The sequence below is a fragment of the Anser brachyrhynchus genome (assembly GCF_964034855.1).
Source record: "Anser brachyrhynchus genome assembly, chromosome: 1".
NCBI lineage: Eukaryota > Metazoa > Chordata > Aves > Anseriformes > Anatidae > Anser > Anser brachyrhynchus.
In genome coordinates, this window is record NC_137694.1 from 153723198 (window position 1) to 153747938 (window position 24741).

The 24741-nt window shown below is 37.1% G+C and overlaps 1 protein-coding gene across 3 annotated transcripts in view; it reads right to left on the reverse strand.

Moving 5' to 3' along the window:
- The window catches only part of TPP2 (tripeptidyl peptidase 2), a 48827-nt gene that overhangs the window by 17077 nt on the left and 7009 nt on the right, over positions 1-24741 (reverse strand). For 2 of the 3 annotated variants that reach the window (XR_013955190.1, XM_080605111.1), the window contains exons 5-23: positions 24546-24670; positions 23685-23848; positions 22467-22621; positions 22004-22080; positions 21339-21466; positions 19610-19709; positions 17046-17194; positions 16803-16918; positions 15064-15232; positions 13050-13207; positions 12576-12652; positions 10605-10711; positions 9736-9890; positions 8560-8676; positions 7230-7330; positions 5658-5754; positions 5255-5392; positions 3514-3758; positions 3237-3315 (exon numbers count right to left, since the gene is read on the reverse strand). Coding sequence is in view for 2 of the 3 variants with exons in the window: in XM_080605111.1 (XP_080461237.1) it covers positions 3237-3315; positions 3514-3758; positions 5255-5392; positions 5658-5754; positions 7230-7330; positions 8560-8676; positions 9736-9890; positions 10605-10711; positions 12576-12652; positions 13050-13207; positions 15064-15232; positions 16803-16918; positions 17046-17194; positions 19610-19709; positions 21339-21466; positions 22004-22080; positions 22467-22621; positions 23685-23848; positions 24546-24670 (2457 nt within the window). In the remaining variant the exon portion in view is untranslated. Of the gene's footprint in view, positions 1-1346; positions 1386-3236; positions 3316-3513; positions 3759-5254; positions 5393-5657; positions 5755-7229; positions 7331-8559; positions 8677-9735; positions 9891-10604; positions 10712-12575; positions 12653-13049; positions 13208-15063; positions 15233-16802; positions 16919-17045; positions 17195-19609; positions 19710-21338; positions 21467-22003; positions 22081-22466; positions 22622-23684; positions 23849-24545; positions 24671-24741 lie in introns of all 3 variants that reach the window. The other variant, XM_080605110.1, reaches the window with a different exon arrangement.

Consider the following 24741-nt stretch of genomic DNA (forward strand, 5'->3'; position numbering starts at 1 on the left):
CACCGAAACACAGTGTGCTTTTATGTATTCACTGCCAGTAGGTTGATGCCTCTTGCAAGTAATAGGTGGAAGTATCCAGAAAAGGAACAGTTTTTATTTTGGCTTGGGTGGGTACACTACTTGGACCTGAACACAGATCTGCTCTAGAAACAAAGAAAAACCAAACAAACAATAAAACAGAACATGTAGCCTCCTGGATCTGTTCAGTACATTTTGTTAAAGAAATTAAGTTACGATTAGAGATTAACCACCTTATTACAGATCCACTTAGAGAAGACTTTATATCCTATCCACTGGAAACCATGAATTCACACGGGTTTTTAAATCACCTTTCCAGAAGTGATCTGCATAAATTTCAGATGCATATTAAAATACAATTGCAGCAATGTACATTAAAATCCTTCTTGTAAAGCCTGATCACATTCCCTCACAGTTATTACACCAATACCAGATTAAGTTAACAGGCTCAGTTTTCCAGCTCAGCATTAACGAGAAAAAATACAACAAAAAATTAGATTACTGCAATCAATTGTGGCATTCATAGTTCTCACACCTGATTTCTAACAAGAATCCTGAACTCCACAAGACAGTACCGTGAAAACAAAAGAATGCAAATAGCTTCAGAACTTCAGACGAACAAAAGAAAAAACAAACACCTAAACACTAGTTCTATAAAGGTATATTGTTAAAATAGATTTTTATATAAAAAAAAGACAAGCAGTCTTTTGTCTGCTAGGAATACATTGTACTACCTAATGTAAAAGTATGAGAAACCACAAAACTCAACACTTGTGTTAATCACTCCTCCCTCCACCTCCCTGAGATACATCTTACTCACATTTTCTTCCTGAATTCCACTACCTGCTACATCAGTGTACAAACCAACTCAAAACAAGGTACATTCCAATACATCTAAATATTGAACTGAGAGACTTTTCAGTCAACTCCATCCCTCCTAAGAAAAATTCCTTATTGGACTATTTTTTCTACAACTATACCAAAGTCATTGTAAACACTGAAAATCTTGCCACTGAAAATCTTGACTACAAATACTGAAGATTCCTGAGTATCTTACAGAAATAATCATTACAGACCACTAGTCATCATATGCATTTTTATGGCACTTATTGCAGAAGTATTCAGAAGCTCACATGCCTCTCAGCCTTGTAATACAGTAGTGTTTTGCCATTCTACCAGTAGATGTTTTTAAGGTGCTGAAGCAAATGACCCAGGACTAAGGAGGTAGATGAGGGAGACAAATTAAAAATCAATACTGGTAGACAAATTCTTTAAGTCATATGCAAAAAGACTTAAGTATATCTTTTTCAAAAACTAACATTCAGTACCTTTTTAAATTTTCCTTGTCGCTTTGCTGCAGACTGCCCCTGGGAGTTAGAATAACATACTGTAAGAAAACATGCACACACCACACAGGATGGAGACACCTTCTCTGTACAATTATACTTTCAACCTACATATTTTTAAACTGTTAAGTCACATCTATGACCAAACACGCTCTTAAAGCATGCTTTCTTTTTAAAATTAATACAACAATGCATTGGTTTGTATAGTCTGTTATTCCTGTAAGACAAGCAAGTGTTGTTAACCACTTAGCTTAAATTAATGAAGTTACAGAAATTCACTTCAGAAGTACAGATTTCAGATTTTGACTGTTTAGTGGCATTGTTCTGTATTTCTTAATAAATACACAGAAATTAGGTGTATTTTCCCTCAAATTGCACCCTACTTGCTGAACTAGAGAGAACATTGCTACCTATTCCTCTCTTTTTGTCTGCTGGCACACTACAGATTTACTAAAGGCAGTGGAAAGAATCTGATGTTAACTGGTATCATCCTTTTTCCAAAGAAATATGACCATAACAGTAAAGCCTTAGAGTATGACGCATGACAGGCCTCAGCTAGAATTTCTCTCAATGTAAGCTCTTTCATATTCTTCATGAAGAAATTAAATTTGATAGGCAATACCTACTACCTCCTACTTCCCATCCCAGAAATCAGTGTCTAAAAACACTATCTAGTTGTAAAATAAGATAGAAAAGAACTACAACCAACAATTCAAGGAAGCACAGAATTCAAGTTAGGTAAACTATACTGCACTCCTATATTGGATTTAACATCGATTCCATTAGAAGTATACTTGCAACTTTGCAGGAATCACAAGAAATCTAAACCTAATTTTAAAGTACTTCACTATATTTTTAACCCCCTCATTCATTCATACTTAGCAGACATTATCTAACTTGCAGTTATACCTAAGACAATACATGCAATTTTCCCCAAAAGTTCTACCCGCAGCCAAATCAGACTGAATAGCTAAACCTGTCTACTGAACAAGATTTAACGGCATGTGCTCACCTCCAAATAGTGAAATATGGACATAGATAGATTACTTCGAAATACCAGCTAATCACCAGCATTGATTCAAGCTTACTCTCAGCTTTGCCAACTATTTGAAAATATCTGAAGAGCTGAGGGAATCTTCTAGATACCTTAGCACCAGATACACGTACGAGTGACCTGGTTATTATAAGCATTGTTGTGCTACGGATTCATTCAAGTTAGCAAACTTTTTTTTTTTTTTACAGGTTTGCTGCATTATGAGCAAAAAAAACCTATTGCTTTTTTCCACTGTGACATACAGAGCTTTTATATCATTATGCTGGAGCATACAGTCATATTAGTGGTTGACAACATCAGTGTGCAGCAGGTAAGAACATCTGCTTAAGCATGTGAGTCAGCAAAATGCCTCCTCCTTTGTAAAAGTAACATGTAGGAGTTAAGGAAGCACTTATGTTTTTGCTGAAAACTGTATGCATGCAAGGAAGAGCATAGCTGTTCATCAGAGAACCAACATGCAGAAAACACATGTACATTTTTCATTCAAAAACGATACTAATTAGGCAACTGAACAAAACCACTCTTAAAGACTGCCACACCAACAAAAAAACAGTTGCTTCTAGAAATACAGGGATTCAGAGCCAAGGAGTCAGAATTCAAAAATTAGAAGTTGTAATTAATTTGAAATCGTAAGATGAAAACAAAACTAAGAAGTTATTCTGACTTTATAACAAAACAACTGCTTCTAAAATGTGTTATGTCACTAAAACTGTTGCTCTTTCAAGTACTAAAACCATAAAATACAGTGCTTCCTTGGCATGCCATTTACCCAATTCAGAAGTTTCAGAAAGAGGCCATCATCCATTTAAAATACTCACAGCTTTCTTTCCAAGTTCTGTTTTAGACAATGTAAGAGCTCCTGCAAGATAACATCCTGGTCCTGCTCCTTTTGGTATTCTGTTCAAAGAAAGGAAAGTCTGTATTAAAAACTAGGTCCATTATCGTGCCTTTGGGGCTACAATAAAGAATCCAAACAGTGAAAGAGCAAGGTAAGAGGAATACCGAGCCTAGATAGGCAGACACAGCACAATTTTAGTTAGGTGTAGAGGCAATTGCTTAGATGTAGACAAGAAAACAGGACCTCAGTTAACTTACTTGTCATCAGGCAGAGACGTAACAAAGAACGGCTGACTGTGTTTTGGTGGTAATGTCAAACTGTTGGATTTCTTCTTCCCTAAGAGAGCAAGGCTATGGTTTTCATAAATATCTAAGCTCAAGGTACTAGACAATCTGTGAGAAACAATAAATGGAAGGTCCTTGATGCGATCCAGTTCACTGTTCTGTTCATGACGAATTTGTAACCGAATAGTATAATCTCCTTTTTCCAGTTTCACAGAATACTGAAAGAAAGAAGTTATTGTAAATGTCAAGATTAAATACTTGACCATGCACACAGAAACCCAGAAATAAAACTGTCATGTTTCTCTTGATCCAAATAGCTCGAACCATTTAAAATATGCTAGATAGCTTAGTTTTGGAACCTCCTGAAAATGGAGCACTATCAAGACAAGAGCAGCTGAAGCATTTTGGATTAACTGAAAAAAAAATTTCAGACCACAAAATAGGATTATATCATTCATTCCTACTATAATACTGTATTAACTGCTCAAATAGAAATCAGACAACTTGCTAAACTTTCAACTCAAAACCTCTTGCAGGTTTGCCTTGATACATTTTCAAGTTACTATGCAACTTTAGGTGTTGTGTGGTTGAGATCACAGTATATTTCCTACCATCTCTAATATTACGGGGCTTTGAGCAATCTGATATAGTTGGAGTTGTCCCTACTCATGGCAGGGGGGCTGGAACTAACGGATCTTTAAGTTCCCTATCAACCCAAACCATTCTATATGATTCTACACCAGTTTCACACTGAGGGATCCAACATTCCTATGAAGGTCTAAGGCTGCAGTTTAAAGAGCTAGCAGGCTCTTTGACCTGATTCTACAAAGCTTTTCATACATGCAGTTAAGAATAGGCAGATAACATCATCTCTATTTACAAAACAAACACAAAATCCACAGATTCTTAGTTATGAAAATGTTCTTTAATTTCTACTAATTTAAAAAGTCACTTTGTGGATATTTTTAGTGCTAGCACGCTAAGCTTCCTTTAGGATGTTTCTGCTGCTGATGCTATAATACAAAAGGCATCCCTGAGAAGGAGAGTTGTTCAGGACTAGCCTTCTCCCAGAATCTCCTTCTAGGTTAGAATCAAGCTTCCTGTTGATATTACTTCCCAGATTAGTAAATTTTTAATTATTTTAGAATTGTTCTGTGATGCAGAACACCAGAGAGGCACAGTGTGGTAGTCCACCAGGTACAGGTAACAAATGATTTTTTTTTTTTTTTTTTTTTTTTTTAAGATTTTACAGCACTTTAAAAATACAGGGTAAGGGATATATGCTTAAATAAAGCCATTCCTGAACTTTGTAAGATTCAGAAGTCATGCTCAGAAGTCATGCTTTAAAGTCAATCTATTGTACGCTTCCAGTATAACTAATCCTTCCTTTCAAAATGCCTTTGAAAGACAGCAACAGAATTAACTGAGCTTCAGCATTTAGAAGGCTGTTTAGAAGACAAACTGAGGAATAGCGAAGAAAAATCATAATGTCCTATTTCATGGCAACAAACATGTCAATTGTTTTTTTTTTTTTTTATACAAATATATCACCACTGAAAGGTACAATGACTTTACTTGTTCATATCTCTTCACGAGAAGACATTATGACTACGTATCAGAAACTGTTAGGAGCTAACAGCTAGAAAGGTAGAAAAAAATGAAGCTTTCACACTGTGCAGAAAACAAAAGGTAAAATAAATATATAACTCCGTACCTGGTGCGGATAGGCATCTCCTGAACCCATCTGTCTTTTGTTCTGGTCAAAAATAATCCACAGTTGACTGTCAAATTCAGATTCGTACAACAATTCACAAAGAAGTGGACAGCTTGGAGTTACTTCTCCACTCTTCGGCTATGAAAAGAAAGTTCAAAATACTTCATCCACAATTGAATAAAACAACTATAATTATTACACATATTCAAGAAGAGAGCTGACCCGAAGTCATTTCAAGACACGGTAGCTTCTAAAGACAACCAAGTTAAAGTTACTAATGTAGAGAGTCTAGAGTTTAAATCTAGACTTCATTTCTGATAGAAAGGTAAAGTTAAAAACTGCTTTTAGAAAGCATACTATGTTTGTTTATTGACTTGAAAAAAACAACAAGCATAAACTCTACCTGATGGAAGTTATAGGTCAAAATCATCTCATACAGTTGACGATTATTTGGTAAAATATCTCTGGATCCTAAAGGTTTTATTTTCGCACTCACTGGTCTGCAGTTAAAATAAACATAAAAAACCAGAAGGCACTATTAAGCAACGTGTATCTGTTGTCAAAATCTGTATTGCTTAAGCATAAATAGATTCTGAAGTACATCTAATAGTACATAGCACAGCATATGTGATAACAGTATTTTAAGAAATGTTAACTACCTAAGCACTACAAATTCTCCAGTTAAAATGAATGTCAGTTCAAAAAGACTACTTAGAAACATTATGGACACTGCCAAAAAAAAGAAATGAACAGAACTCAGCAAGCACATCTAAGTTCAAAATTAAAAGCCTTAAAAAACAAATAGGAAAAGAGAGACTTCAGGATTAAGACAAAAAAACAGGTTGCTATACAACCCTAGTATCTGTGTTGCAATCAGCACATTTATTCACAGATTGAAAGATCAATGTCATAGTAATTAGAAGACAGAGTAAGTGGTTGATAATTGTTTGCTACAGAAATTTATGTCAAAAGAGAATTTATACAAGAAATCAGAGTAATACCACAAAGGAAAAACGTTAACGCATATTGCCTATGTAGAAACTCAGAAACAGTTGGGACAAGCTATTGTTCAGAGAAGCACAAACACCTCAGATCATGAGCATCAAAGAACATCAGCTAAAAACAATAAAATAAGAAAACCACTGGTTTGGAAATAAAGGAACTGGAGAATTAAGGTGGCCTATACATCATATAAGACTACATTTCACATACACAATTCTGACAACCTTTAATGACATTAATGAAATTTATCTATAAGATCCTATCAGCTCTTTGAGTGCAAATCTGCCTCCAAGCACTTGAAATTCAGAAACCTAATAAGAAACCATTCAGCGCTCCCCAACCCCTACTTTAAGCTGTACTCAAAAGTATGGCTTAAACTGTATGGCATTTCTTTCTCCTTCTGAAACTACCAGCTTTAGTTATTAGTAATTTTCCAATTGTTAGTAATTTTCAAAAAACCCTTTTCCTCGAAATCAACATGCGTCAGACAGCTGATAACAGAAGAAACACAAAATGTTGTACCAGAGCCTACAAGAAACACTTCCAATCAAGCAAAAAGAGAAAATCTTCCCAGGTCAATATTAGGCAGGATCTGAAGTACCTGCTTAAAAAAAACCAATAACAACAAAAAATGACACCAAATAACTCAGTAGAATTTGTTTCTTTAGATCTTAATATGCCTTTTGCCTCTGTCTCTCCTTTAGAGGCACTGGAAAGTTTCTGTAAATTTTTCTTTTAAATTTAGCTCAAGAAAAATAATTTATATGGAAGAAGTCACCATAATTGTCCAATTTTGTCACAGCTAAAAGGAACCAGAAAAAGTGCTGAAAAATTTAATAAAATTTCCCAACTGATACTTCCAAACTCACTTAAGATACTGTAAGAATATTCTTGGTATCCTAGCTGCCACTGTTCATTTGTGACTATTTTAGCCACATTCTGATAGCATTCCCACTTTCCCCAGAAACTGTACCTGAGAGTTTGAACCCAGCTTTTCAGATTTATGCATGGAGCAATATCTTCATACTTCAACATGGACTGAACATCAAATCGTACAATGCCTTCTGAAGCATGCTAAAGAAAAAATACATAATTATGCTTTTATGCATCTGTAACATCAGATGTGGACCATTCAATATGTCCTTTGAAAACATAATGCAAGTTTTATTTATCTACATTAGAAGTAATACTGTGTGAGTTTGAAAGTGTCACAACCCTATATCTGTTTTACAAAAACAGATTCACTAGGACATAAAAAAACACATCATCAATAGGACCAAAAGTCTGTTATATTTTTTTTTCCAAAACTATCTATTATCCACTTTTCAGCTGGTCTGATACTGCTGGCATAGGAGGAGCTTGAACCTGCTTTAGTAAAAAGGCTGTTATGTATGACACCAACACCAGCTCTTCTTCCTCCTGCTCTACTAATTCAAGACCCAGTACCTCAGTGCAATGCAACCTTCTTTTCCCCCCCCCAAGTTACTCAGCTCTTAGAGCATGAATACATTCAACCTCATCTGTGGTAAAGGTATAATATTCTCTGACCCTTATCTAAAAAAAAAAAAAAAGAGAAGGAGCAAAGAGAAATACGTATGGTGCTGCTTCCAGCAGGTAGTACATCTCGGCTCTCAAAGAGCGCCCTCTCTTAAGGGAGGCAAAGTCAAGCCAAGACATGCTGCACAAGACAGCAAACAACACAGCAGCAAGACAAAGTACTGTAAATAACATGATACTGATGTTTTTAGTAACTTTCCAATCCTTTGGTATCGCAGAACCTTGAAGTCATGATACTGCCCATCCACTGTACCCTTAATTGCCCTAAACAACGAATCTCAAACCAATTGGCACATCTCAATACAACACCAAACAAAACAGAAAATAACTTTTAATGACATTTTATTCTGAAATATTATTCAGAGTATTGTGCTTTAGCAATGGTGGTCTAGACAATCAAATTCAAGAACTGTGATCCCAGCAAAGTTTCTTCACACAAACGTTTACAATAGTTGCAGTGAGAACATCTTAGTATGTCCTTTCTACTGGTGTTTTTTTTTTTTCTAATTTTCTCCCCAGTGATTCATAATGAAAAAGCATAAAAAATTCATAACTAATGGCAATAGGCATTTGTGTGGGACTAAGCTCCTATTTACCTAATTTTAAGAGAAAACATGAATATCTCACATATAACCATGCTTTTAGTCTACCTAAATACAGGCAAGAGTGAATAAAAGCTTTTTTTTTTTTTAGTTCTGTCAAGAGGACTTCAGAATAATTCTAAATAAACACTCTGGAAAACTTACCATGTTTAGCTGCGGAGTAGCACAAAGTACACCATGAAAAGAAATTGTGTAATTAATGCTAACATCGCTAAGGCTTGCCCACCACCGAGCAACACAAAATTCAATGGTTTTTCCAGCCTGTGTAACAAAAATGCAAGGTTAGACACAAAGTCTCTTCTCCTTCTATGCACCCCAGCCTCCCTCTGCCCAAACCAAAAAAAAAAAAAGGAATATGACTCAAAGATGACCCTATCATGCCCAATTTACACCAATTATATTGGTTTGTATGGTAGCAAACCAAACATTACACTTGATCCAGAAAATACAAGACAGTTCTAACAAAAGAGTATGTCCAATTACTCCCATTAAAATGAAGTGTACCAGGGGTATATGCTACAGAGGAAGATATACAGCTTTTATATGTAACATCTTCCTTTCCTACCCTTCAAATTAGGCAGACAAGTTCGTTTATAGATGACATCAATAAATATCAGAAAAAGAGATAGTGCTCTCTACCTCAAGACGACATGAAGCTTGGGATGTTTTTTGCTGGCAGTATTTTTTTGGTTGTTTTAAACATAATAAATTAATTCAGAGTCAGAAGTTTAGCGCCCCCCTCTTGACTTTTTCACACAGAGTACAGGACTGAACAGAAATTACAACCTCTCTTAGGGTTTAGAGCTACACCTCTCAATTAAGCAGTGCAGGGGGCCAAACTTGAGCAGTGGACTTGATCATCCACATACCTGAACAGCCTGTTTTTGTTTTAGACTCTTGAACTAACATTATCCAAGATAAGTCTACTACATCTAAGCAATAAGAATGTTAGCCAGTCAGTGTTACTTGATCTCAACAAGATTTCTCAGATTATCACCTTAATCACTAGAGTTCAGTACATGCTGAACTCTCTCTCTTCAACAAGTTACAGCCCCTGTTACTTGTTGAAGTAACTCTTTTCCCTCCCTGAAAGGGAAAAGCTAGTCTGTATAAACAAGCACTAAAACTGAAGAGAGAATGGCAACATGGGATAATTAAAAAACACTACAGAGCTGTTAGAGACCTTTTTAAAACCAAAAAGAACAGATGCATTCACTACTATAAGAAATGTGTGACTTGGGCTTTTTTCTTAATCATCAGCATCAACCAAACAACAACAACACAACACTCTGTTCCTCCCACCCCACCAATATAACTTACTAAGACAGGAAATGCTTCAGTCACTGATCCTTTTTCAGGTAAGGATGAAAATTTATAGAACTCATGACTTCTATATGCTTTTTGTTTCACTAGCTGAACAGCATGAAGCACAAACTTTGCAGTCACGTCAGATGAACATGAACATACTGTCACTTCTAGATGTAAAGAAAAAAAAAGTTTTGCTTTAACATCCAGGAATTTTAGATGGGAAATAGAGATTCAACAGAAAAGGACTAAAGGACTATTTTCACAAGATATTCACAGTTTTAGAAGTTATGCAGTACAAAAGTACGTACTGCATAACATACAAAGTATTCATATGTGAATTATGCTTATCTACCAGTTATTTACTAGGACCCCTTCAGATTAAGGAAAACTAAGTTCAGAGAAATCAGTTAAAAGAAATGTGACTCAACTAGATAGTATAAACTAATCAGACAGTACAGGTCATACAACTGTACAGCACAGACTGCTGCTGAATTTCAAATTAAGTTTTATCAGTAAACTTCAGTCCAAATGAAAGATTCTTTTTTCTCCTTGCAGAATTATGAGCTCCTTGCCCATCACCTTATGTTAAGATATCTTTCAATGCTATGGCCATAAATGCTAAAAACCAGGCACACATCGGACAGATTATATTTGCTAGTTTCTAAAAGACAAATACGGTATTCCACCATAACAGAAACCATGAGATAACCCTCCCCAAAACATCACTCCTGTAAGAGCTTAGAATCAAATACAGATTTTACATATTCATGGATAAAATGCTTAAGTTCTTACTCATGCAGATATTGGAATGATTGCAGAACAACTTTGTCAAGTGTGACAGATGTGGTTTCTTATTTAATCAATATGCTCATTTTCCTTACCAGCCCAGGTAGCTCCCTGGGGAACATCAATGAAGTGCCTTCGGATTTGACCAGGTTTAAAATGAACATCTGTATATGCAAGGTCATAGCCTGATGATTCATCTACTCTGTACAACAAAAAGAGAACAGTAGTAATCAAACAAGCTGTGAAGCAGTATTTTTTTTCCTAAAAACGTATTTTTAAATAAAAACTCTCCAAACAGACTATAATTGAGGATATTCGGTCCCCAGCTCCATACATTTTGATTTGCAGATTTGCTTCTACTTAATCACACTATTTGCTATGCCAGAAATACTCCCCCCCCCGCCCCCGCCAAAACATAAAGTTGACTTTAAGCAAAACAGACTTATAAAGGGGAAAAAAATGAGCCTGTGGTCAGCATTAGGTGAGGCTCCTTTTGAGGCTATCACTGATACTCACAGAATATCTGAGCTGGAAAGGACCTACATGGATCAACAAGTCCAACTCCTGAGTCCCCCCAAAAAAAACTAGCTCCGAGAGCATTGTCCAAATGCTTTTGAACTCCAGCAGGCTCGGTGCTGTGTCTACATCCCTGGGGAGCCTGTCCCAGTGCCCAACCACCCTCTCGATGAAGAGCCTTTCCCTAACACCCAGCCTGACCCTCCCCTGTCCCAGCTCCGTGCAGTTCCCTCGGGTCCTGTCGCTGTCCCCAGAGAGCAGAGCTCTGCGCCTGCCCCTCCGCTCCCCTTGTGAGGGAACTGCAGGCTGCCACAAGGCCTCCCCTCAGCCTCCTCTCCCCTGGGCTGAACAAACCAAGGAACTTCAGCTGCTCCTCATACCTCTTCCCCTCTATGTAGACCTTTCAATCATCTTTGCAGCTCTTCCTTAGGATGCTAATAGTTTCATGTCTTTCTTATATTGTGGTACCCAAAACTGCAAACAGTACTTGAGGGCAAGGCCACACCAGCACAGAGTAGAACAGAGTAGAGTATTACTACACTCTACAGAGCAGAGAGTATTACTCATTTTATTAACTTATTAAATGGAATACTGTGCTCACGCACAGCTTCACAAGGAGATGTTAGCAAATCAGTGAGGTCCCAAAGTGTTTTTAAATTTCTCCTCAGGCATTATTTATGATATTTGTTTTTCCAGCTTCTAGTTAATTATTTGTTGAGTGTCCAAAATGTAGTAATTGCCCCTACTCTTTCTGTTAAATGTACAAGAACTGTACCAGTACAGGATCTGACAGCACAATGCACCTAAACAATTTAAAACATCTGTTCTACCACATTATGTAAACACCTTCTCCCCCGGTCTCCCCAACCTGAAACACAGCTGCACTTAAGCATAAAAATCAAAGGTTTTCAATGAAACTGAATTTCATGGTTGAGTGACTTTCCACTGAAGTGAGCTAAAGCATGTAAGTAGTAATATTTCTGTGAATGAGTTAGAAAAACGTTATATTTCTTCCTCTGAGCAGACTGTCCACTGAATAGGTTTAATAATCTCTCTTATCACAATCACTGAAGTCACATGTTTAAAACAGTTAAGACCATAACACAATACTAACTCTCTAAATTTTCTGTATTAAGGTTATGATGGAAGTTTATCCCAATTTCTACCTGACAAATAATGCCCATTGCCTTTACAGACTCTAGTCCACCAGCTAGAAGTGAAAAAACAAATTCCGGCTGACATACGCTTAAGAATATACTGATATATTGTTGAAAAAGTCAGAAATCATCTTTATTCTGATGGACCAGGAAACTGTTGCTATTGTGACCAAGAACATACTGCCTTCTTGTTGCCAAGACCAAAACAAAAAGCGAACGCCACTGCTGTCCAAGCCTGTTGCAAGAAACTTTCCAGAGCCCTGCTCCCTTCCCTATCAGTGTTCATAATAAGTTCAAGAACTCCCAGAGAAAGAAGGTGAAATAAATGACAAAAGTAAACTGGGTACACAAAACTAAACTTAAAAAAAGACAGTAAAGCTTGGATTTACTGACCTTGTTGGTATGACAACTGTTATTGGAACTCTGAACAGAGGACCTGCATTAGGCATCGCTATATCATATCCACACACCTGACAAAATAAAATATGGCCATTTAAAATCTTTGGTCAAAATGAAATTACAGAAGACAACATTGAACTACATGACTTAGTTGCAGGGTGTTTTGAATTCTCAAAGCTGAAAATACACCTAGAGAACAATATATATATTTTTTATTTATTTCCACGTATATGCTTTTATTTTTCAAACAGATATACTTAAAATCTTCTCTACATCTGCCGTACAAAGTTGTATAGAGTAACTGCTGCTGAACACTGGATTCAGCCTGTATAATATGGAGGTGTGGCAGCATTTTCTGTTCTGTAAAGCATAAAGCTTTTATTTCTTTAAAATTACTTCTAAAAAAAGTTGATAGAGGCAACATGAAAATGGCATACGGTCTCAAATAGAATACCAGTACTTTAATACCTCTGTATAATGTACTCCTTCTCTCAGTCCACGTGGATCCACACGAATATTTATGTGTCGACACTGGTTCATAAGCTCTAAATGAGTAGGGCACTGGACCCATGGTGCATTTGAAGTTAAAGCTAAATGAAGCTGGAGAGATATTCTTTCAGTATTTTCTGCCAAGAAACAAATTAAAAATAATTAATTAACAAGTTAGGTACTCATATTCTACTGTAATGATATTTGCCAATAAAAAGTACCCATCTCAGTAAAATATAATAGGAACCAATTTCCTAGTCCCCTGAAGTCAGATTCTCCAAAAAAGGACAGTGATCTATATAATCTCTTAACAGTCAAGTCTCAAAGAGTCAGTAAGCTAGTAAGCAATGCTTCAGTTGCCTATAACATTGCCTGAAAGCAGGTATAAGTATTCTTATATAGATGCAAAGTCTCACCTAATGCACGGAAATAAAATAAAAACCAACTACACTCATTCTGAAGGTTACACTATTTACCAAATTACATTATAGAGCAACCTAAGTGAGAGTTTATGCTTACTAAAAGAATTACTATCATAATCTAGACTGACTTTGCAAACAGTCAATTTAGCTGATTTTGTGAATCAGCTTCTGTGTCAAAACAACTATGGGTTAAAAGCATAGCTTCTATAAAAACACCTGGCCCTGAAGTTTAGATGTTTTATTGAATAAAAGTCACCTTTATCCTGCTCTAAAGATTAATGATGTTTAAATAAAATGCTTTCTAGATTTAATTAACCTTAGCTTAACATTCAGGTATTTAACTTCATTGCATCTTTGTGAGGTACAGAAAAGAGTTCTCTATTATCAGATGTGCTTTCCACAGAGGTACCTCAGAAGCGGTAAGAGCTCAAAGAGAACTTCAACAGACAAACTGAGCAGATGGGTTTTCCTTAATGTCCTACTAAATCCTCTCAAACTTATTCTTGAAGACACCAGACAGCACAGAAATGACCAAAAGGACAAGTACAAGGGAAACAATATCATGCTGCAAGCCAGTCACCCATTACAAATATCTAACTACATTTTCAGATTTGCTTCCTACAGAAGCACATAATGTGTATATTTACACATTATAGTGTATAATTATTTTATTTCTCAGTGTCATATTGTCAATTAAAAAATTACTGATTGCAATGGAACGGATCACACAACTATGGTACTCTGAGTCAGTAACCTGTCTTATTCACATTATCTCTTCTCCTAAATAAATTCACCATACTGTCACATGCCAACCGTCTTCTGGATCACTGGTTTTAGGAAAAGAATTAACCTCAGTAACAAGCTCTCACATGGTTCATTTTTTGAATACAATACAACTCCATTTCTCAGGGAGGCGAGTCCCAGCTGTTATTTAGTAAAACGGAGCTGGGCAAACCAGTTTATGGAAAAAAGATGTCAAACCTATTTTGACTGGCACTAGTTCCTCACCCTATCAATAAATAACTAAAACCTGTATCAATTCCTGTATTACCTTTAGGTATATGTATGCTTATCCACTAATAGCTAGTGAATGAAATGCAAAGATAAAATTTGTGGTCTTTAAATATCCAGAGATTACTTAAGTTCTTACTTCTAAAAAGTATTTAGAATACTCTTCATTCTTTGCCAAGAGTTATCTGCAACAATATCTCCCAAGTTCTACAATTTCAGGAAACATTAACAATACGATTATTCTTCTGTATTTTTTTTTCTGCTGTTTTTTCCTGTGCCCCACAATTTCACTTCAAACTTCTTTAGAGCAGAGATGCCTTTTTTCAGTGAGAGGAAGCTTGAAGCAACAGACTCACCAGAAACAAAGGAGTGCTGCAATTAAATATCTAAGATTAAATCGGAAAGTTGTTTACTTGCTTGCCAACGAATTTACCAACAAATTTAGAATTGCATTTATTCCTTCTATAGTACAAGACTTCTACCACTCCTCTCTGTCATAGCTTTTTTTGTTTAAAAATGACAATCCATTTTTTCCTCATACAAAGCAAGCTCTTCCCTACCTGTATTCTCAGGAAAGACAGGTTCTATGCCAACCCCGTGATCAGAAGGTGCAGCTATCTGGGCAGGGTCTCTGAGGTAGATTCCACGATTGCTTCCAACAGTAACAGTAAAGCCTATGTTACTTGTGAATGATGAATTCTGAATGAGGTAGTCATAGGCTTTATCGACCTGTTAGAACACATTCTAAATTAACACATTTCAACCTTATTGCATATTATCTTCCACATGCAGCATTCATCAAGTGTAGCAACAAGCAGTGAAGTAACTAATACAATGCCTATTAGACTCATACTGACTTTACATTACATGATCTTCAATACCAAAATGAGACAAAACTTTCAGCATGCAACTGCCATATGGAACACTGAAATAGTCGAGAACATTTAAAGGAACGATTCGACAAATTCCCTTTGCAATAAATTCATCAGAAGATGCATAGCAAAGGTTTCCAGAGATGACTCTGAAGACATAGGTCCTGTTCTACAATACTACTTTATTGCTCCTTCTCATATACAGAGCAAAACTAGTCAAGCATTTAAACCTTCTATACAGTACTGTAAGTTAAACACTTAAACATACAAGCAAGATGGGATGCCCATGTAAGTTTTATATAATGATGTGAAATAAGCATTTGATTGTTCATTCTCTTAAACTCAGATGACAAGGTCATCTTTTTGTTTTGAAAAGAGACCCTTCTACCTCGCTTTCTATTATACTGACTCAAAAAAATCTTACACTCTTATACTTCAGCAAGCTACCTTCATCAGAGTAGGGGACTCTCCTCTGAAATAAGCAGATGCAGTATAGCCTCTGTCTCTCAGGTCACAGTTTTAACCACGTTTTAACATGTTCTTTTACCACAGACTAGTAAATCGTAAGACAACTGCTGCATTTCATTTTTCTTTGGCAATGTTTTTATTTGGTATGGCCACCACCATGCTGCCTTCTGTACCAAACTCAGCATTAGAGATATATTTAGAAGGCATCAGCTACTGGGTTCTAGCATCAGAAGAACATGGATTTAGGGTTAAGCTCTTAATATCTAGCATCATTAAGCATGCCAGAAAAATCTCAGTACCTCTGTCTGGCTAGGATGGAAGTGACTGCAGGCAAACATAGCAGCAGCTCTTTAAGAGCCTCAGCTTATGCACTGGGAGAGTTTCATTCACAATGCCTTTATCATAAAAAGGTTTACACTGCAGATTTCCAAGCTACTTAGAAGACCACAGGACACAATGAATGCCCAGACTTTTCTGCAGGCCAACTCACAGCAAGGTCATTGCAAAACTGCAGCTGTACTGCTTTGTGAACCAGCGTGGGTATCTATTTGCATCGCCCAGAACTTACAGTTCCAGCTTTTGTCTACAAAGAACAAGTCCAGCTCTCTGACAACAGCATAAAAACATTTTCAGACATTAAGACAGAATTTAGGCATCCACATCTGTATGTGGGTGACAAAAACCCACAACCTACTTTTATGTCCACACACCCTTTTGGTCAGTCTAGGAATGTGTCGAGTTAACACATATTCTAGAGAAACCAACTGTATGCTGAAGTGAGAGAAACATTTGATTCTTCCTCCCCTCCCACTACATTCCCTTCTTCACCCTGAATCAAATCTGCTAATCAAGCAGCATGGGAGCAAGCTGTCTGAGCTCATCTAGAAAACTTTTTTAGTCATTTTTCCACTGGCCGTTATGCTGGTCTTCATCTCCCTCCCCCCTTTTTTTTGGCTGACCTGAATAATACCATGTCCTTGTGCAAATACTTCTATGTTTTCAGCTTTCACTGCAGTATTTTCTAAGGCTCTTCTGACAGAATGAACAGTGTAATGAATATCATTAGCTTTGAGTCCTGAAATTAAAAATAAGGGTATTACTGGAAAATAGTTAAAAAGTTGCAAGTAAGATTTTTTTTCCTAAAACAATTGCTACAATATCTTTTACACTATGCACCTATATTTAAAATTATAGCCTATTACCTGACAGTACTAATGCAATGCCTCCACATGCATTGGGAGAAGACATGGATGTGCCATTCATGAGTTGTGTTCCTCGCAGAGTCCAGTTTGGAACAGAAGCAATAGCACCTCCAGGGGCACTGATACTTACTCCAAGGGCTCCATCAGTGCTAGTGTAAAAACAGAATCGTTGAAAAACAAACATTTATTCTGCATACTTTATCTTGAAGTTATCTGTGCACTTAGGATAATTTTAGCATTAGGTAACATTCTCAGGTAGTTTAATTCACTAAAACATTAACCCATTAAAAACAAGACAAAGCATGACATAAATTGCAACTTAAAATGTCAAATTCATCATCAGCTATGCCCGTTTTCTCAGTCAAAATTTTCTGAACTTTCACTCCTTCAATACTCTACAAAGGACTACAGTTTAGTCAGCAGAGTATCTTCTGGAATTTAAATTAGAAAATGCATGCAAACAAACCTATCAAATACTTCAATATGTAATAAGTATTCTACTGAGCCTATTTAACCTTTATTATTTTAAAAGAAAAATAGTAAAAGGGAGAGGAAGACTAGAAAAGATCCAAAATCTATAGATCTGCATTGTGCACATAGCCATTTCACAAGCAGGTTAAATTTTGAATTATGATACGGAACCTGAGACAAAGACAGCAAGGGGAGAAGACAGAGTGTCAAGAGGTGGATCAGGATTAGCTGTGATGGAGTCACCTTCTTTCTTGCCCAAGCATATTTAAAAACAGTGAGTACCCACAACACAGTTAAAGCAGCACCTAATTTTCAACTGCATGAGACACATGCTCAATCTTCCTCACTCTGTATAGACAAAAAGTGGATTATTGGAATAATTCAGCACTGTGCCTGAGCTGTGCAGAGGCAAGGTTTTTTTTAGGTGGACTTAAATCCTGCACTAATAGCTTCACATGTGCAAGGTTTGTCTTGAACCATAGTATTCTCAATATGATTCTGTAATATAATGTAATTAGATTTATTTTGAGTCCTATACAGACTACAGGTTGTCTATCATGACTCTTCCAGCCAAGCAGTGCACAGCATATCTGACTGAAAGCCCTTAGTGCTTACTCAGGCAGACTGACCCCCTTCCCCAAACCTGCTCTGGCAAAACTTTAGGAACTCTTCAGTCACCTGTGTTCCACCCTACACAAGGAGAATGCCTCTACGGTCAGACTTTGGCCTTTCAGTAGACATACACTCGCTCTGTCTATTTTACAATGCAAAGTGACAACACATAGAAAATATGTTTTTTATATATTAATAACAAGTGTTTCTCCCTCTCGCAGCTGGATGGAGAGAGAGTACATTTCCCTCTCCCCTCCATGAAACATGACAACTATAAATAAGGTTCTTGGAACAATATTCTTTCTTGTAAAAATACAAAAACACCACAATGACTAACTTTAAAGACCACTGCAAATAGGGAAGCAGTTCCTATGTAAACAGCAAAAAAAACAAGGACCAACCTCAGGTTATGTTTGTTTTCTCCTTCACTCAATAATATTAATTATAGGCTAAATCATAAAATACAGGATACAGTACTTGTACTGTATAACTTAAAAGAAAAACAGGAAAGCCTAGACACCCATGAAGAAATGTTATTCTTTTTCTTCTTTTGGCTATCATGTAACTATCAAATTCTTCTGAGACATTCTATCTGGTTTTGGCAAGGTTTTGGTAGCAGGGGCAGCCTCTGTGAGCACAGCCCAGCAGCTGTCCCATGTCAGATCAGAGCCAGCTTCAGCCAGCTCCAAAAGGGACCTGCTGCTGGCCAGAGCCAATCCAGGGAGTGACACTGGTTGGGCCTCTGGGAAAAACGTACTGTGTGACAGCAGCTGGGAGAGTGAGAAAATGTGAAAGAAACAGCCTTGCAGAGACCATGGTCAGTGCAAAAGGAGGGCAGGAGGGGCTCCAGGCAGGCAGCAGCAGTTCCCCTGCGGCCTGTGGAGAGGTCCCTGGTGGAGCAGGCTGTCCCCCTGCAGCCCATGGGTCCCACACGGAGCAGATCTCCACGCTGCAGCCCGTGGAGGAGCCCCCGGTGGAGCAGGTGGATGTGGCCTGGAGGAGGCTGCGGCCCATGGACAGCCCCCGCTGGAGCAGGCCCCGGGCCGGAGCTGCAGCCCGTGGAAAGGAGCCCACGCAGGAGCAGGGGTCTGGGGGGAGCTGCCGCCCGTGGGGGACCTGTGCTGGAGCAGTTTGCTCCTGGGGGATGGACCCCATGGTACGGAGCCGTGTGGGAGCAGTGCTTGAAGAGCTGCTGCCTGTGGGCAGCCCCCGCAGGCTCAGTTCGGGAAGGACGGCATCCCGTGGGAGGGACCCCGCGTGGAGCAGGGGCAGAGAGGGACCGTGAGGGAGCGGCACAGATGAGCCATTAGGGACTGACCACAGCCCCCTACATGTCAAGACTTTTCAAGAACAGCAGGTTACCTAAGCTCTTCCTGTGGGAAAGATACATTGTCATTCTGGTATTAATGACCAATTTTTAGATTTTGAATAACCTAATCTGAGCCCCAAAGTAATGAATTTCTTCTTTTAGCATAACCTACCTAGGCCCTCTGGATGACCAAGTATATTGATTTGCTGGTAGTTTTTCTCTCAAAGAATATTCAGCAACCATCATATCAGGTGACACATAGGCACCAACACCTATTAAAAAAAAAACATTTTAGATGTACGCTGAAGCTGTAATAAAACAAAAATAAAATGTTTTAAATTTATTACCACTTTTCAGGTGTTTAAAATGGACAAACACAGTCTTTGCATCTAAGTCCAAATATTTTTTACAAAGCAAGTGTAAAAGCCATGCAGATAGTCATACTGTGCAATAAGAAAATCTTACATAATATGGATAATTTCTAAGTTTCATTTTTACTCAACTAAAACAGTATATATTCACCTTCTGCATTTATTTCACAACAGGTCGCTAACTTGCCTGCCCCCTTTCTGGGGTGGAGGGGGAGAATAATTTTGGCTGTGTTTATACTGTTACAAACTACACCAAGGCTGCCTCAAAGGAATCTGTATGAATTCATTCATGTTCACACGGCTCGGAGCCACTCCACCTCAAACAGATGGCCACATCCCCACAGCTCAACCACCACGGCAATGAGACAGTCACTATATTCTTGTTTATCAGTCCAAAGAACCTAGAGCATGTCAATGGCTAAGTTGAAAACTCACTAAATTTTATTCTTAAAACACAATGTCAAGCAAGCACATTACATCCTTTCAGGGTGACTGTTCTAAATCGTACACTCCCTTCTTACGACTCGAGCACTATCACAACGATAGGAAACCACCACACCAGGCTAATTGAACCACATTTGACATAGTCCACATCCACACTGCATGAACTAAGCCATCCTGCCAACCGTATTTTGGTTTTCTCCTCAAACCAACCCATCTTGTTCACTCCAGATGGAGGACAAGGAGCAAGCTACCTCCATGCAGATCAAGATGTTCAGTCTCTGGAGTGATACAACAAAGAAGCTAAATTGACAGAGTTGATGCACTGTAAGAGCAAAGCCAATGCAGTTCCCAACTGTCCAGTCTCACTGGCAGAGTAATTGCAAGTCAGCTTTTAGGAAGCAATGAGTGTTAATTCTAGTAGATGTCCTGAAACAGTCTCTCTCAAACCATGAAGTCTACCTGCTGTACTGCCTGCATGAGAGATTTAACAAGTACCTCCTGTACCGCAGTAATGCTGCACCAGAGGATTTATGTAAAATTACAACCAGGAAACTTACCCTTGAGAGTTACATGTTTTGGTAAATCTTATACCTCATCCTCTAAAACTGCATTTCTGACAGTTTAGGATGTATTACAAGACTTTTCAGGAGACAAATCAGAATCAAACTTGCTAATATTTTTACTAGTTACATTTACAAATAGCTAAAGGTCAGAGTGGTGTGCTTACACTGTTACACTTAAAAAGAATAATCCTTTACTCTTCAGATAGATCAGACCATAAAGATTTCTTTTCCAAATTTTATACGAAGACATATCAAATCTACATCATCTACCTCCACCACCCGCTTTCTGCATAGGTTAAGTTCTTGAAGTGTAAGAAGATAATCTAAATTTCTACACCTAACCATACTGTAAATGCCTCCCTTAAAATTAATCTTGTAGGCCAGTAGTATTTGAAAATATTTTAGATTCAGTACAGCAATCAATTTTGTGATCCCAAACATGTAACACAAGTACACAGCTTAACCAGACAGAAGCCGAATCCCATCAATTTTCTGTTTTTGGGGGGAGGTGGGGGGAAAGTACCTATTACACTAGATGTAGTGCCACCAGGACATCCGACTGTAGAAAGGCAAGGGCCATTATTTCCTGCACTTGAAACATAGATTACGTTGTGTTTCCACACTGCTTCATTAATTACTTCACAAATTCTCCTGAAGTAAAAGAAAAAAAAAGTAATTAATCAACAATATGTTCCCCCCTACCACATAGGAAAACTCCCACGATTCCTAAGCAGAATCTCTGCAGGACCAGTCACAGAGGAATATTATGCAGTCTGCTGCATAATATGTAAATCAAGCAGAGCTTGTTCCAGTACTGAAGTTCCAGTACTGAAGTTATCCACAAAAAACATCTCCTATTTTACAAGGGAGTAACAATCATGTAGCAACATTAAGTTTAAAAAATGAAACCCAAACAAACAAAAAGCAACACACAAAACAAACAAAAAACCAACACAGACTGTGTGGTGTTCCCACTAAAAGAATTCTTTACTATTCTACAATACTCCTTGTACTATAAATTCATAGCACTTTCAGTATGTTTACATAATTTTTGAAGATATTTAAATGAGTAAACCAATTGGGCCTGCACAATTCATTCCTACTGACAAAACATCTACACAAAACCAAAACTCGGAATTCCACTTCCATATTGTTAACACACTTTATACTAACCACTGTAGCACTTACCCAGAATTTGGCCAATGTGTTGCCTCTCCATAGCTATAGTTGACAAGATCGCATTTGTATTTTATTGCTTCTATCATCTGATAAAGTAAAAAGAAAGAAGAAAATACATTTTAGTCTAGAATAAGTCAGTTATGGAACAGCAAAGAACATTTCCTCAAACTGATCTACGAAAAAGGAATTATTTCTTTTGACTCTACAAAACATAGTGACTAAAGTAAATTACATTAAAAAGCCATTTTCCCTATAACCAAAAAGAACAAAAACTCCAGTCCTTGAACAACCTTCTATATTAAAACACTAGTCTCAAGATATGCCTGAAAAAGTATTTTTTTTTTTAAAGCTGGTAATTAAATAGGACAATAAAAAACACAACCTATAAACAACTGAAGCAGAAAGTGTTCCACAGTATTCTATACTTCAGTTAAACTGCTGAGATTAATAATTTATCCAGTGAAATACCCACAGCTCTTATGAGACCAGTGCCAGTTTCCATTGTACTTAGTCTTGTATCACCAATCTTGATTGCAAGAATCTGAGCTCCAGGAGCCACGCCATTTCGTTCTGGTTCTTCTGGAAAGTACCCAGCTGCGATACTAGCCACGTGTGTTCCATGTGCTCCTGAGCAAATGAGAAGCCATAGCACTCTATGTTTATTGAACTGTATTTATACCAATTTAATACACTGTTGCTCAATTCATCTTCATTTACTGAACTATAATACAAATTACTTTTATTTAAATAAAGTTGCATTATACTAAGAGACAAGAGGCCAGTAAAGAACAGCACTTTGCAAAACAAAAACAGCTTTTGAGGGGAGGCAGGATAAGAGAAGGAACTATTAACTAATTAACTCCACTAACAGAAGTTACCTGAAAGGCTCAACGTTTCCTACTCAAAAGTTACAAAAATTATATCTAAAATACCCAGATAGTAGGGATTAAAAAAAAGAATTAGAATTAAAACTGCACATAACTATAAAAAGGAATCTCACAACATTATCAATTATTATGAAACCCGAACTGTTTCTGTAGTTTACTGAGATAAGACAGTTTCATAAGAAATTAGAACGTTATTAAAATCAAATACATCCATACTACCTTAACCACTCAGGATATTTCCAAAACAAAATAGGACTGTACACAGAATGCACAAACATGGGATGAGAGCAGTTGGAGCTACAGCTACAGTGACATCTGCCATCACAAAAAAGTTCGGATAAATCAAAATAAAAACTAAGGCCCACATCACAGACGTTTTAATTAAGATTCTTAAATTATAAAAGCACAAAGGACAGCAATGAAATTCAGTAATCATCCTACATTTAAGAAGAAAACAAAAAAACAAACTTCTTTGAAATACGGTTCACTACTGTAAGCATACGCCAGTAAGATACATGAACATCTTAGTGTAACTAACTATGAATACACTATGTATACAAACATATGGATAAAAAGTTGACTATATTTCAGAAACAAAAACGCGAGCAAGTTTAGTAACAAGATGTCATTATGGGTTTACCACAGGAAATCTGAATACTGATTTTTAATTCCTTAGTAGTGAGTGCTGTATTAATAAACTGCCTTAAGTCACTGCAAATATCAGAACCAGGAGACAATATAAATTGCTGCTGCTCACAATACGTCCTCAGCAGCAAAGTTTTCTTAACATTACTTTCAGTTACCTCCACTTGTCACAATGGAAAGAAGGTTTCCATCATCATATATATTCACGGAATAATTCAACATTTCAGATGTTCCAAAAGATCCATATTCCTGAGCCTCTTTGTAGGTTCTCAACACCGTACAGCCGGTTAAGTCACCACTCTCAGTTGTATCTATGCAGGCTCTGTTGACAACAACAAAAAGGTAATTTTCCATCTGCTATACACTTCCAGTTATTCTGTCTTCACACAGGAGCAACACAAAGGCTTGAACAGGCCTGGTCCTGTGTTTACGGTATCTTACATCTTTAAGTCAATATTTTTAAACCCAGCCTTTTACAGACTGATTCAGAAACAAAGATCTCTAAATAAACTGATTTTCAGGTGCTACTAAATTCAAATAAATTTATTTGTGAAGCAAGCATATGGAAATTCACACATTTTCTTTGAGGAAATTTTAGTAAAGCTAGATGTTCAGTACTGGTACACAAATATTTGTGTAAAGTCTTAGCTACTGGTTTGTATGATACACTTTAACAGTCAAGAAAAGTGACATATTACATTCTGAAGCTTGTGCAGATAGATTTATGCATTTTTAAATTATTAATTTCCTATTTCCAGTGGATACTAAAATAAATTTTACTCTTTGCCTCAGAAGAAAATCCCACAAGCTTAAACTCTGTACTGTATTGATTTTAGTACGACTTAAATTCTACCCCGTCTTCATTTAGGATTACAAGTTTATCATGATACAGAAGGATTTTTTTAAAGCAAATTTTAAGCCCTCTACAGGGAGCCAGATGTAAAAATTAACACACTCTTTAATGCAATCTGTTGCTTTACATGTGAAACAAGACATTTTAGACAAGTTGGGGTATTTACCTCCAGGTCTCACCATCATTCCATACTAAACAATCATATACTGGGCCAGGATCACTATATTTTTTCTCAAAAGAATTCAACAGTTCCACTTGATTTTGAAGTTCCTCCTTTATTAGCTTATTTACCTAACAAGGCAATAAAATACAGTTAAGATCATTTCTTAAATCATTACTATGTAGGTATGAATCAGAAAGGA